The sequence below is a fragment of the Pteropus medius genome, unplaced genomic scaffold (genome assembly GCF_902729225.1).
Source record: "Pteropus medius unplaced genomic scaffold, Ma_sr-lr_union100, whole genome shotgun sequence".
NCBI classification, from domain to species: Eukaryota; Metazoa; Chordata; class Mammalia; order Chiroptera; family Pteropodidae; genus Pteropus; species Pteropus medius.
In genome coordinates, this window is record NW_024347791.1 from 10974197 (window position 1) to 10987688 (window position 13492).

The window sequence follows — 13492 nt, forward strand, 5'->3', positions numbered from 1 at the left end:
TATTGGATCTGAAGTCCCTTATATAAAATGGTATAGAACAATGCAGACAGTTGGCCCTCTGCATCTGTGGATTCCCAACTGCAGATGGAATACTGTTTCAATCCCTGGTCAAACTCATGGGTGCTAGACCCAATGATGCAGAGGGCTGACTGTATACCTATTGGAAAAAAATCTGCATATAAGTGGAACTGCGCAGCTCAAACCTGTGTCATTCAAGGGTCAACTGTACTTTTCATCTTACTATACGCTCTGGAACTGCACTGGGTAATGCTGCAGCTACTAGCCACATGTGGTTATTGAATGCCTGAAATGTGGCTAGTATGAACAGATATGCCGCAAGCGTAATACACACACTAGATTACAGTGCTTGGCACACACACAAAAAGTAAAATATATCATTAAGAGATTTTACATTGACTACATATTGAAATAATATTTCAGATATATTAAATAAATTGTTAGAATTATTTTTGTCTGTTTCTTTTAACTTTATAAATATGACTGCTAGAAAAGTTATAATTACATTTATGTCTTACTTTATATTTCTATTGGACAGTGCTGCTCCATTGGGGCGGGGACCTTATTTCTATCCTTTTCTTCTTTATTATTGAATCCTCAGTTTGGGGGACATGCTAAGTGTTAAATAAATGCTGTTGAATAAAAGAATAAATCCTTTTTTAAAAATTTTTAGAACTATTTGTATAAGATAGTAAATATCTGTTCTTCAAAGGTTTAACAATTTATTAAGGCTTGACTGTAAAACCAACTAAGCCTGTGATCATGGAATGAAGGAAAGTGAGAGACTTTCAATTATTGATTCAATTTATTTAATGCCATTTGCTTATTTAGCTTGTCCATTTTTTTCTTATGTCATTTACATAATTTATATTTTCTTGAAGATTATTTGTTTTCCAACATATTTTTTGAAGTGGTCACAAAAATTTTTATGATTTTTTAAAAGTGTTTACTGTGTGTAATTATATCTCTCTTTAATTCCTAATACTGTTTATTTGTACCTTTTTAAATATTAATCATTTCTGCTAGAGATTTATTTTTTTTAAGTATTATCTTTTAATTTTGTTACTCTTCTTACTCTTTGTTTTCAAGTTTATTATTTTTTTGCTCTCATCTTTATCATACCTTTCTACTTATTTTTAGGTTCAACTGTGGTTTTTCCATTTGATCTATTTGAAATGACTTTCAATTATCTTTAAATATTTTTTACTATTAATAAATGCAATAAGAACACTTTTATACTGTTTGAAGGTAGGATATGTTTTCTCTGAACATATGAAAAAACTTAATCATAAATTAACTTGAAAGCAAGTAGAATTATTGAGTATTAGAGCTGGAAGTGATGTTAGGTCCCAAATTTTTTTTATGTCATTTTTATATTAGTTTCTTAGGATTGCTGCAACAAAGTACCACAAACTTTGTAGCTTAATACCATAGGAATTCATTGTCTCACAGTTCTGGAGGCTAGAAATAGAAAATCAAGGTGTGTGCAGGGCTGTGCTTCCTCCAAAACCCATAGGGAAGAATCCTTCCTTGCCTCTTCTTAGCTTCTCATGGTGGCTAATCCTTGGCATTCTTTTGCTCACAGTTACATCACTCTAATCTTTGCCTCTGTTATTGCATGGTGTTCTCTGGATGTGTCTGTCTTCACATGATGTTTTTCTCTTTTTATAAGGACACAGGTCATATTAGATTAGGGCCCACTCTAATGACCTCATCTTAACTTGATCACATCTGAAAAGACCCTATTTCCAAAAAAAGGTCACATTCACAGGTATCAAGTGCTCGGACTTCAACATATCTTTTTGAGAATCACAATTCAACCTATAACAAACAACAATGCAAAACGAAGATCCAGAGAGGTTAAATATCTTGGCCAAGGTCAAATAGTTCAATTTCTGTTAATTACTACTCGAATTTCTCCACTCAGAGGCTTTTCTCAGACAATGTAAAATATATCTAATTGCAAGTACCTCAAAATGGGGGTGCATGATAAACATGAACTTTGGAAAATAAAATCTTTGCTTATCCACTAGGGGGCACCAGGCTCAACAGGGTTTCCAGGACAGCCAGGAGTACCAGGAGAAGATGGGGCTGCAGGGAAGAAGGTAACTATGTTTTTCTTATCACTATTGAACCACACTGATATCTTGGTCCAGTGGGAGATCAAATTAAACCATCCTAGGCAAACTTAGTATTTTAAGGAAAAAACCCCACAACTCTAAATTTCCTTTTTCAATTACTTCAGAGAGAAAAGGCACTAATTCAAAGACTGAGTAGTGTCTCACACCCTCTGCCTTCTCTGGTGTTTTGGCCATGACCTAGTCTCTTTGGGATTCCTAGAAAGCACTTTAATTTAAACTTAAAGAAAAATACTTTTTCCCCCTCTAAAAGGAGAGTCTGTAAATGCATTTGGAAAGTAAGGCCATTATAAAGATTTCCTGAAGCATTTTGAGTTGAAATATTCATTTTTCAACAGCAGTAGTAAAATGCAGCAGATGGAAAGGTTGAAGGTCTTTCTTGTTTTTTAAAATAACAAATCATCAAATATGAATGACACGTCAAAGGAAAGTGAGCTTATTGCTTTGGAAGTTGGCTGAGAAATTGGAGTTTTTCATGATATTTCAGTTGCTCTGAGCTAAATTAGAGTTTGATAATTAATTTATTCAAGTTGGTAAACTTCCAAATTAATTTTGAGAGTAGAGTGAAGGTCTGGTCTGTTTTAGAGGGTCTCAGCAGAGAATCCACTGGCCATAGGCAGGGACAAGGTGGGATTATACGTACTATCTATGAAAGGTAAGCTAAGACACCAATGTCATTTCATCTAGGGAGAAGCAGGGCTTCCAGGAACAAGAGGCCCCGAAGGACCGCCTGGGAAAGGACAACCTGGCCCCAAGGTATGGAACTGACAGTGTTGGAGGTAGCAGACTACCTACATTCTGGCTCTGATACTAAGAAGACAATTTAGGAGAAATTTGACCACTATTCTTCCTATGTCAAATGTGTTTACTTCTGGTTTAAAATTATGGATACTGGCTTGTGAGCTTTTGGAAGGCAGCAAGTATGTATTTTTCATTTTTATTTCCTAACATCTATTATAAGACCCAGGTAATAGGAAGAGTTCAACACATGTTTTTCTCAATAAATAGCCAGGTTGACATTTTAAAAACACATAAGAAGGTAAAAGAAGCCTTGAGATGCATCCTTGAGACTTGAAAATCCATAAATTTTCTCCAAATATTTATGGAATTTCACATAGCAATAAGAAATATCACCTTATTAAGGGGCAGTTTTACTTTCACAACTTGGCATAAATTTGTTTTATACATTTTAGAAATGCTAGTTGAATAATATTTTTATATGTCAAGATGAGAATATCCAAATTCGTCAATGAGACCATTAGTGGCAAAACCTACAGACTCTAAGGTGCCAGATGTTCCTGTAGTTTTTATGTATAGTAATCAATGCCCATATAAAGATTCTGAAGAATTCTATATGAGTAAAGTAAAAAAATCTATATACTTTTAGTATTCTACTTACAATTGTTTTAAAATAGAATTCATAGCTTAAGAAGTCTATGTCTTGAAAAATATTGGCTGAATTGAGTCCTTAACCTTAAATGTAAGAATTTGAAATTTAAATATATTTGTAGAATTTCAAACAAATTTATTTATCGACATACCAGACTATGAGATCCTTTTTGACGGGGGAGGGGAGAGAGAAGACAGAGAATACTTTTTTAACATCATGAAAAATACTTATAGAAATGCTTGCCTTCTTCCTTGTAGTTGGTGGAACAAACTGATCTCTTCACTATGGGGGCAAAAAGAAAAAGAAAGAAAGAAATGTTTGCCTATTAACATTCAGGAAAACTAATGTATTCTAGACTATACTTTTGGAAAGTAGACCCTTGAGTTACTAATGGAAGCTGTAAGAATGAATGATATCTCTGAGAAAGAGAGCCGAAGTTTAAATTTCATATGGTACAGTAGTTGAGGAAAGAACATTCAGAACAGCACAAAGGCAAGCAATAGTTACCATGTTACGGAAACCAAGGAGAAAGGGTTTCAAGAGAAAAGCAGTATGGAGTGTCAGACGCCACCACAGAGCAAGGAGAATATGCATAGAAGAGAGAGCCCACTGGATTTGTGGCTCTGAGGTGATTTGCAGCTTATGGAAGGCTATAGGAGAACAGTGGTAGGAATGTGATGCATAGCCCGGCGTCCTCCTATGGTTCAGTGTTGGCACTTTATTACATTTAGTTGGATTCCTACTGTTGTCTTCTGGGGTGATTTAGTTCAATAAGTTAAATTTAGTAGTTAATAGAAGAAAATAAATAGTTTAGCTTAGATTTTGTTTCTATTGACGAATTATAATGATACAATAAGTGATATTTTGACATTCAACTGTTACTTTTTATTACCTGTGTTATTGCTCTCCATTAGTATGGACCTTGAGGAGTTAATGATATCTCCATAGATCCTACAGGGGGCCACCTCTTCTTCTTAGTGCAGTGTCTGCACTGCTGATGACCTTGGTATAGTCCAATGGTTCTCAGGGTGTGGTCCTTGGACCAGCACCTGTGAATGTGTCAGAAATATGAATTCCTGGGTACCCATGAAGACTTACAAAGTCTGAAACTCTGGATGGAGGGCCCCACAATCTATGGACTAATAAGCACTCCAGGTGATTTCTGATACATGCTCAGGATTGAAAACCGTGGTATAGTTGTTTATGTCATAAATGCTTAAAAAGTCTCAGCTGCAAACCCCAAGGAGTCATTTCTTTGTCAAGCTAGGCACACACTTGGATATGGTGCCTTGTGATTGAGCCCTAGTTTAAGGACAGTTTTGTAATGCTCAGAGGATTTTTGTTGAAAGTAACAAATTCTTTTGAGGGAGCACTGGAGAACAGCCAGTGGGTACTTTCTAGTTCTGCCCCAGCTTAATGCTCACATATCTTTCTACCAATAGCATTATTGGTCTCCTTTGGGAGGAAGAATTAGATGACTCATTGAAGAAGAAATGGGGCTGAATTTGAAAAATGTCTTATTTTATGTTTTAAAACTGAAATAGCAGGAAAGCTAAAAAACAGCATGAAAAAGCATAGATAGATCTCTGTTTTGAAACAGTGACTGTCTCAGAATCATCTGTTTATAGATCAAGGGTGCAAAAAACCCTGTAAATTCGTATAAAGTTCCCAAAGAAAGATATTGAACTTAGATTTTTAAGAATATTAAATAGCATTGAATAATGGTGAAGACTGAGCAATTCTGAAACATCCAATCTGCTTAAGAACAGTGACAAAGCCTGTAGAACTGAGCTGGGCTCGGGGCATGTTGCTTTAAAATTGATATTAGTTAAGAATCTGGCCCTGATATGACTGTTGCAAGATGAAGGAAAGTTTGTTAATACAACTGTATTTTTATATTTTGTCAGGGTGACGAAGGAAAGAAAGGGAGCAAAGGAAATCAAGGACAGAGGGGATTTCCGGGGCCCGAAGGGCCAAAGGTAAGGTTTTAATTTTCTCGTTTCTCCTTTGGGGAGACTGTAATTGTGTCTGGTTTTAACGGAATATTAGATTTCTACTGCAAATTTGATTTCCCATTTATTTCTCAACAAATACAAAACAAAAACCCCCAAATGAAAAATGCTTTAGAAAACATACTATTCTAGACCATCATGAAATGGAATAAAGTAACTGCAAAAAATATGAAATCTTCATTGGAGTATTTGTGTTTCTAAGAGAGAATCTGTATGTCAGTCCTCTCTACTAGCAATCAAATAGTCAGAAGTTGGGATAAAGTTAGGACCAGAGGAGATACCAATTCTCTTTCATCTTGTTTTACTGGACAACAACAACAAAAAAGTCCTAGGCTGAGAGGCAGTGCAGTGATTATAAAAAGCTGGGCTACAGAAGGCAGGAGAGTGGTATTCTCATACTGCTCCACCCTGGAACCTTTTGGGGCCAGTCACTTCAATCGCGGAAAGAAAGTAATAATATATTTATTTCACAGGATCATTGTGAAAGACTAACACAGTTAATAAAATACTTAGCACAGTTCCTGACACATATGAAGTGTTCAATACATGGAGTAATTCAGAGAGGAAAAAAAAATCAATACTGTGAAATGGAAAGTAGGGGATATGTGTCCTGACGGACAGGGTGCTGAGGAAAAAGTTAAGGAGATTGTGAGGCAAGCAATTAGGTACGTGTCCTGACTTAGCAGGAGAGAATATTGAGGTCATTTGGATGTGTCAGGAAACAGAAATTGCAAACCTAAGAGAATTCAGGCCTCTAGGAAGGTGCTAATTGTTAGAAGAAACAAGGAATATGTTCAAGGACCAGACTATTAAAGGACAACTTTAAAAAAGTACTGGCAAGATGAGAGCAGGTTCAAAACAAAGCATCCCCTGTAGACCAGTGATTCATAAAAGTCGGTGTCCCTCAGTGTCCCCCAGGGAGATTTTGTTACAAATCTGTGTTTCTTGGCGCCATGCCCAGAGATCTGAACTTAGTAGGTGAGTAGGTTCCAGGAATCTGATTTTTCAGAATAAGTACCCTCTGCTACAGGTAGTTAAAGGTGCACATGATGAGAAATGTCATTATAGAAGCAATGTGTTGTATTAGTATTAATAACAGTGATTATTCTTTATGTCTTAATCTTATTTAAAGTGAATATTTTTCTATTTTGAAATAAACCTTGTTTTGATGAAGAACTTATATATTTTAAAGCATAATTGCACCTTAATACAAGGTCTTTAAAAAAATTGTATACTTTCTATGTATTTAACTTTGTATTTTATAAATACAGTAATTGTTTTTTTTTTTTTTTTAAAAAGTAGACATCTAGAAGCATAATTTCATTTACCCTGGTCTTAGTGAAAAATTAGCAGCTTAATGTTTTATTTCTTTGTCTTAGGATTAAATAAGGTGGTTATCTTTTGCCAGAATCCCAGTGTGTCATGTGCCATTGCCTTATAGATTTGGAATTAAAGATTGGCACATGCATATGTTGGCATGATCCGGGCCCCAGAAGGGCAATGTGCTCAGCCTGTCAGTCCTATTGGGGATTCAGCAGAATAGGAGGCCTCAGCTGTGAAGATGAACATGGCTCAAGACAGCGGTCATTATCAGTGAATCTGATTTATAGAGTCCCTCCCAAAGGAGGCAGGTGATCAAATGGGCAACTCATGCTATTGAGAATAGTTCATTCTCTAAGGCAAAGGGAGGCAAATTTTTTTTGGTAAAGGTACAGGTAGTAAATATTTAAGGCTTTGTGAGCCAAGAGACAAAATTGAGGATATTATGTAGGCACTTATATAGTGATCATTTTAAAATGTGAAAATCATTTTTAACCAGATGGCTGGTGAGATTTGGCTCACAGATTACAGATTGCTGCACTTAGTCTCCATTAGTCGTTTCCAAATTGTTTGATTATAGATCTCTACCAGTAAAAAAACTTTGACCACACTCCAGTATGTTTGTTTTTTAATTATAATTTTTATTCATAAACAATCATACTAATATGTTTATGTAAAAAAAAAATTGAAAATTTAAAACATGAGAAAATATATACAGAATACTCAAATAGGTCATTTAAAACACCTTGTGGAGTGTGTGCACCCTATTTTAATGATAATTGCTTTACATAGTGTTTTTAGGTGCGGTAATGGTACTCTTATGGGAATCATCAGAGGTACTTCATAAAAATTCATATTCTTGGGCCTAGCCCCTAGATCTATTAAATTAAAGTATCTGGGGCTGAAATCCTACACTCTGTATTTTACCAGATTCATCTGATGATTTCTCCCTAAAACTTGAGAATAATTGGACTAGACTAGGCGAGACAGATATTGCTTGCTGTACCAGATTGAGTCTTTACTAAGACTCAGTATAGAGACACCAAAAAAATTTGAGAAATATTTTTTCTATTCAAACAAAATTTATTTTTACCATAAATTCACTACTTCTAAAAAGGGATATGAGAAAGCTTAAAATGAAGACAGACATACCATGGGACACAAAATAAATAACAAAGGAAAAAGCTGTAAGCTAGAAGAAATATTTATCTACTAAGTATACCCAAAAACTTATGCTGAAGATAATTGTTATAATTGAACAAATATTTTCCTCTGAGCTTCCTGGTATACAACAAAAGAGAAACACCAGACCTGCATCATTTTTTATTAACTAATTAAAGGATGCACAAGAGATAAAAGTTTCCTAATGCAATGGAATTAATTGAATACATTTATTAGAGGCATTGAAATCTTAATTATCAATAACTTTAGAAGTGGTTTAACAAAGATGTTAAAATATTTTCACATTGGTCTGTGGAACAGATAGGCTATAATATTTTAAAATGCTAGAAACACATTTTTTACATTTTTCCTAATATAATTCCTATATATAGTTGGTTTTTTTTTTTTGCATTAAGTATAATGAGTATTTTGTTCTTTTTTAGGGTGATCCTGGGGTTATGGGCCCTTTTGGAATGCCTGGAGCATCAATTCCTGGACCACCTGGGCCAAAGGTATGTGTTCTTGGGACTATTATTTCTCTTACTTGGACATTTGGTGTGTGTGGGGTGGGGGAGTGGGTGATGGCTAGTTAATGATATCAGTGAACTAGAAATTTAGTTTTGCAAGAACCACAAGGTATTATCTAGTTCAACCCTGATACATCACAGTTAAGCAAACTTTTAGACCATACTCTTATTCTCTAAATATTTGAGTCCAGATAGCCACCTATTATTTCAGTGGCCTTTCTCTAAACAGCTTATTAGTCTTTACTGACAGGTTTTATTTGCTTAGGATTTGAAATTCTCGAATATATTAGACTGACAGATTAAGCCCTTTACAAACTAGCTGATCGCTTTTTTGCCTCATGCCATTATGATTTCTCATGCAACCCACTCTAAAACTGTGAACATTATTTGTAATGTACAGGGAGACAGAGGAGGACCTGGGATACCTGGATTTAAAGGAGAACCTGGAATTGCTATTCGAGGACCAAAGGTATGCTTTACTCATGCTCTTTTTATTTATTGTTTCTGTATGCGAGAGAATAAAAGTCAATTTAATGCATAATAAATTGATGATTGAGATGGGTTTACTTGCAGTCTCCACATTGATGAACTTAACTGTAAGAATACACTGTTCCCCTTTTGAAAAATCAAGCCATTAGATATTTTTTCATAAATGTGGGGGATAACTCCTATTAAATTTTTGCTGACTAAACAGTGGTTTGAAAATGCTCTTTTTGTAATGTTTGTGATATTAGAGATTACACGGCCTCTAGCCTTTTCCATTTACGTGTTAATGGCCAATATGTCTCCCTCTCCCTCTCCCTCTGCAAAACATTGTTCAAAATGTTCATGGTCAGAAGCTTTATTGAATCAAATTTCTCTGCTTTGTTATCCATCTTTCAGAGTGATTTTGAGTGAAAATGCAAATAATTATAGGAGACAGCTTTAAGTAGTCATTTCTATTCTCCTTAGCAACATCCAGCATCACAGCAATATTTAACATTCCAAATGTCAACAAGCACATCCCTGTGTATAAAAGCAGGCTGCAGGGCTCCATAATCAACACTGATTAAATTAGTAGCATGTTGTTATATAGCTTTGAAGCTGGCTTTAGTTTTATCAAATCATCTCTTCCAGATAAAAGGGTTCAAGTACCAACCAACATCATCGATTTTCAAATTTCAAAAAAGCAAACTTAGAACCATCTTTGAAATCTAATGCAAAACCTAATATATACTGATATAAATTGGACGGGTTCTTTTTGAAGGTCAAGGGAGGATCCTGACCTCCACTGTTCTTAATCGCTTTAACAGTTGTCCTTGTTAGAGTGGCAATGTACAGTTTTACTAGGGACAGAAGAGGTTCCCAAGATGTGGGATTTTCGAATTGAAAGAGAGAAAAAGTCCCAGGCAAGCCAGAATAAGATAGTCACCTTACTTTCCAGACTTTGAGGCACATGGGAACCCACATTGTATAAAAAAGACTCTATGGGAACCCAAGTTATATAAGACTCAAGGGGAAAATTCCAAATTTCCTAATGCTAAAGCTACAGATATGACCTTGATCGAGAACACTTGGGTCACAATTTTCATACTGTTTGATAACTTCCGTGATCTGTGTATTTCTAGTTCTATGATTTAAGTTACTTCTCTCTACTTATATTATTCTTTACAATATTAATAAAATGCAGGGTTTATAAGCCCTGCCTGTTTTCTACTGATCATTCTTGGACATTGTTAGTGATGGAATTTAAAGTTATTTGCCTCTTCACAACAAGCATTTTTCTAATCTCTTGGCTTCTAAAGATGCTCTTTCTGCCATTCTTCCCCAATTCATTGGTGTTTAAGTGTTTGGAAGGTTAAAGGTCTGAATGAAGTTTTGGCACATTAATTCGGTTTGTGTATTACTTTAGGGAGCTCCCAGATCCCCCTAAAGCTCATTTCAAAATAGCAGATTAAGATTTCTGCCTTAATTTCTGTTGAATGAGACACACACTTCAAAGTGAATCACTCTGCAGGACATTTTCTTGAATCCACTGCAAGAAGGCTGAGTGGAAAAATTCCATCTAAAGATATGTTGTGAGAAATTCAGAAGAAAAATCTGAAAAGGAACACTTCCCTTATCCACATCCCCTGACACTTCCTATTAACATTAGAAGTGACAAGTTAACTGAAATTTATGCAGGAGAAAGGACAAAGATCTCTAGGAAAAATTATAAACTATGAATATTTTTATGCTCCCCCCAGTGTGAGTGCCAGAGAATAAACAGTACCAGCTGCTGATAATTTGTTATAGGCTTGGAACTTATAAATAAAAACTGAAAGTGAATTTTTATTCCAATTTTCTTTTCCTTTCAACTTAACCAGGGAGCAGTTATTACTTTGCTTTGTTGCTGGCCCTCTTCTCATGTAAGCATGGAAAGAAATGGCCATCTTTTTGGGGGGACATATCCCATATGGAACTTTTAGAGCTTTAACCTTGAACATAGTTGGAATAGCATAATAAATTGCTTCTGAGACCAGTTTCCTGTAGTTGGACATATACCTCTCCAGAAGACCTTGATTTTGTTCTCTGTCATACAAATTTATGAGATTATCTTGGATCTTTGTTGATGATAAATAGTACATAAGTTTTTATAAGTGGCTACACGTGTTCTGAAGATGATCATTCTTAAGATTAACCATGTAAAACCAGCCTCTTAGATTTAATAGGAAAAAAACAGTTGTTGCAGTCATGGTTTTCAAAACAAATTTAACTTTCTTATTGCTTAAAGCAGCGGTCCCCAAGATTTTGGCACCAGGGACCGGTGCCTAATGCCTGATGATCTGAGGTGGAGCTGAGGCAGTGATGCTAGCGCTGGGGAGCGGCTGGGGAGCGGCTGTGAAGCTTCGCTTGCTTGCTGCGGCTCACCTCCTGCTGTACGGCCAGTTCCTAACAGGCCACAGACCGGTACTGGTCTGGGCCCGGGTTGGGGAATCCCTTGCTTAAAGGATATGCAGATTCCCCCACCTGCCCCACCATCAATTATCTTTTGTAGGAGTAGAATTAGGAACAGTTTAAGGGAATTGGATTTTGGGCAACATTTTGGCTTGGTATAATGGCAGTTTGATTTCAGCGTTTACTTGCAAATAAGAAAAGTATTGAGAGCCCTACTACTTTTTCCAATCTTGGAAAAAAAAGGTCTGTCTACTAGTAGAGTTTCTTCTTAATGTAAAAAGCCATAAATATTTTAAAACATGAATAGCTCTTTATCAAAATAATCAATGTATATTGACAAGGGCTGTTGTAAGAATTATCACAGTAACAATGGAATGTAGTATAAAAAGTATTTCAAGCTTTAAATATAAGTGTAATAGATATTAAATAAATCTTCTAAACAAGTCTTCCTCATTTTTCCTTTTTCTCTCCATTTTACTTTAGCCAAAATTTTCTTTGATTTCCATTTATAGAGATTACATGTCTCAGAAAATTCTGTTGTTCAAAAGGCGATAATCACCTTTCCCCATTCTTTGTATAGGAGGACTGTAGTTTCTATTAAAAGTTCTTGATGCTTAAGGTTATTACTGTAAAGCAATATTTATAATTTTTTCCTAGGTCTGAACCACAAATTCTGTGTCCTATCCCTTTGTAAATTTTAAAAAAAATTAATCTGTTTTAATTTTTATTTGGGCTTATTTATTCCTCATGTAATTTGGGCCCCACTGAAGAAGACAATAGATAAAATGTATAATTATCTTTACATTTACAATTTCATTATGTTTTCTTTTCTACTCCCTTTCTTACATGAGGCTTATTAAATGCTCTCATTTTTATACTTATCCCTGATTTATGATGCACTAAAATTTGTAATTATAAAAATTAAAATATCAGCAACTAGCCATTTTCTAATTCCTCTTTACTGTGTTCCCTATACAGCACTTCATAATGATTCATATACATTTCCTACATGTATTCCATGCTTCCTACTGAACCCAAATGGATAAGACTTATGATGAGATAACAAGCTGCCAGATGTGGTAGAATTTCCTTCTAAAATTTTTCAAATCATTCCTTTGCACTTATCAAATCCACCTTTAGCATATTGAGTTGATATTATGCTTAAGTTTTTCCAGCTGTTTCATAATTTAGTTTTATGATATCACATGGTATTGGAATTTACCCAGGGTGCTCAAGGCCCTCAGGGACCAGTGGGTGCTCCAGGACTCAAAGGCGATGGCTATCCCGGTGTGGCTGTAAGTGTGGAGATCTTTTTCTCTGTCCTTTCCTTATTCCCTCCCTCCCTTCACTCTTCCTTCCTCCTTTCCCTCCTTCCTTTTATTCCTCCTTTCTTCCTCCAACCCCTTCCTCCCACCCCATCCTCCCCGCTATTTTTAGTTTTTTCATGAACACTATAAACAACAAGGTGGCTCATTCTCTCCCTTATTATGTCATCTCAGGGACCTCGAGGACTACCAGGACCCCCTGGACCAATGGGTTTACGTGGAGTAGGGGACACTGGAGCAAAGGTAAGATTTTAAAGTAGGTAACACAGTAGCTTCTAAAAGGTACCTGTAGGCAAGTGAATTTGGTAAAAGTAAAAATTTTTGTCAGGCATGATAGAATAGTAGAGGCATCTAAAGAATGGACGAAATTATTTATCTTCATCTGTGAGTTTCCTGCGGACCTTGCTCTAACTGAAGCATGTAGATCAACTTTATGGTTTTTTACCTGCTCCCCTTGGGGCAACTTTCGCATTCCTTGCTGCTTTGTCTTCCTGTACAATGATCAGAGTTTGGGTTCCCCATGTAATTTGGGCCCCACTGAGAAGAGCTCTCTTCTCTCCAGCCATACTCTTTCCTAGGTGCTCTCATCCAGCCCCACGGCTTTAACCACTATCCACATGCTGACGGCTTCCAAATTTCTATCTTCCCTCCTCTAAGCTCTGGTATCACCCATTTAGTTTAGCGC

The 13492-nt window shown here is 35.8% G+C and overlaps 1 protein-coding gene across 2 annotated transcripts in view; it reads left to right on the plus strand.

Annotated features, from left to right (window-relative positions):
* COL28A1 (collagen type XXVIII alpha 1 chain) overlaps positions 1-13492 on the plus strand; it is a 130435-nt gene that overhangs the window by 56263 nt on the left and 60680 nt on the right. For both annotated transcript variants that reach the window (XM_039878025.1, XM_039878026.1), the window contains exons 19-25: positions 2052-2123; positions 2844-2912; positions 5454-5525; positions 8483-8551; positions 8967-9035; positions 12709-12777; positions 12982-13050. In XM_039878025.1, the coding sequence (XP_039733959.1) occupies positions 2052-2123; positions 2844-2912; positions 5454-5525; positions 8483-8551; positions 8967-9035; positions 12709-12777; positions 12982-13050 (489 nt within the window). The remainder of the gene's footprint in view (positions 1-2051; positions 2124-2843; positions 2913-5453; positions 5526-8482; positions 8552-8966; positions 9036-12708; positions 12778-12981; positions 13051-13492) is intronic.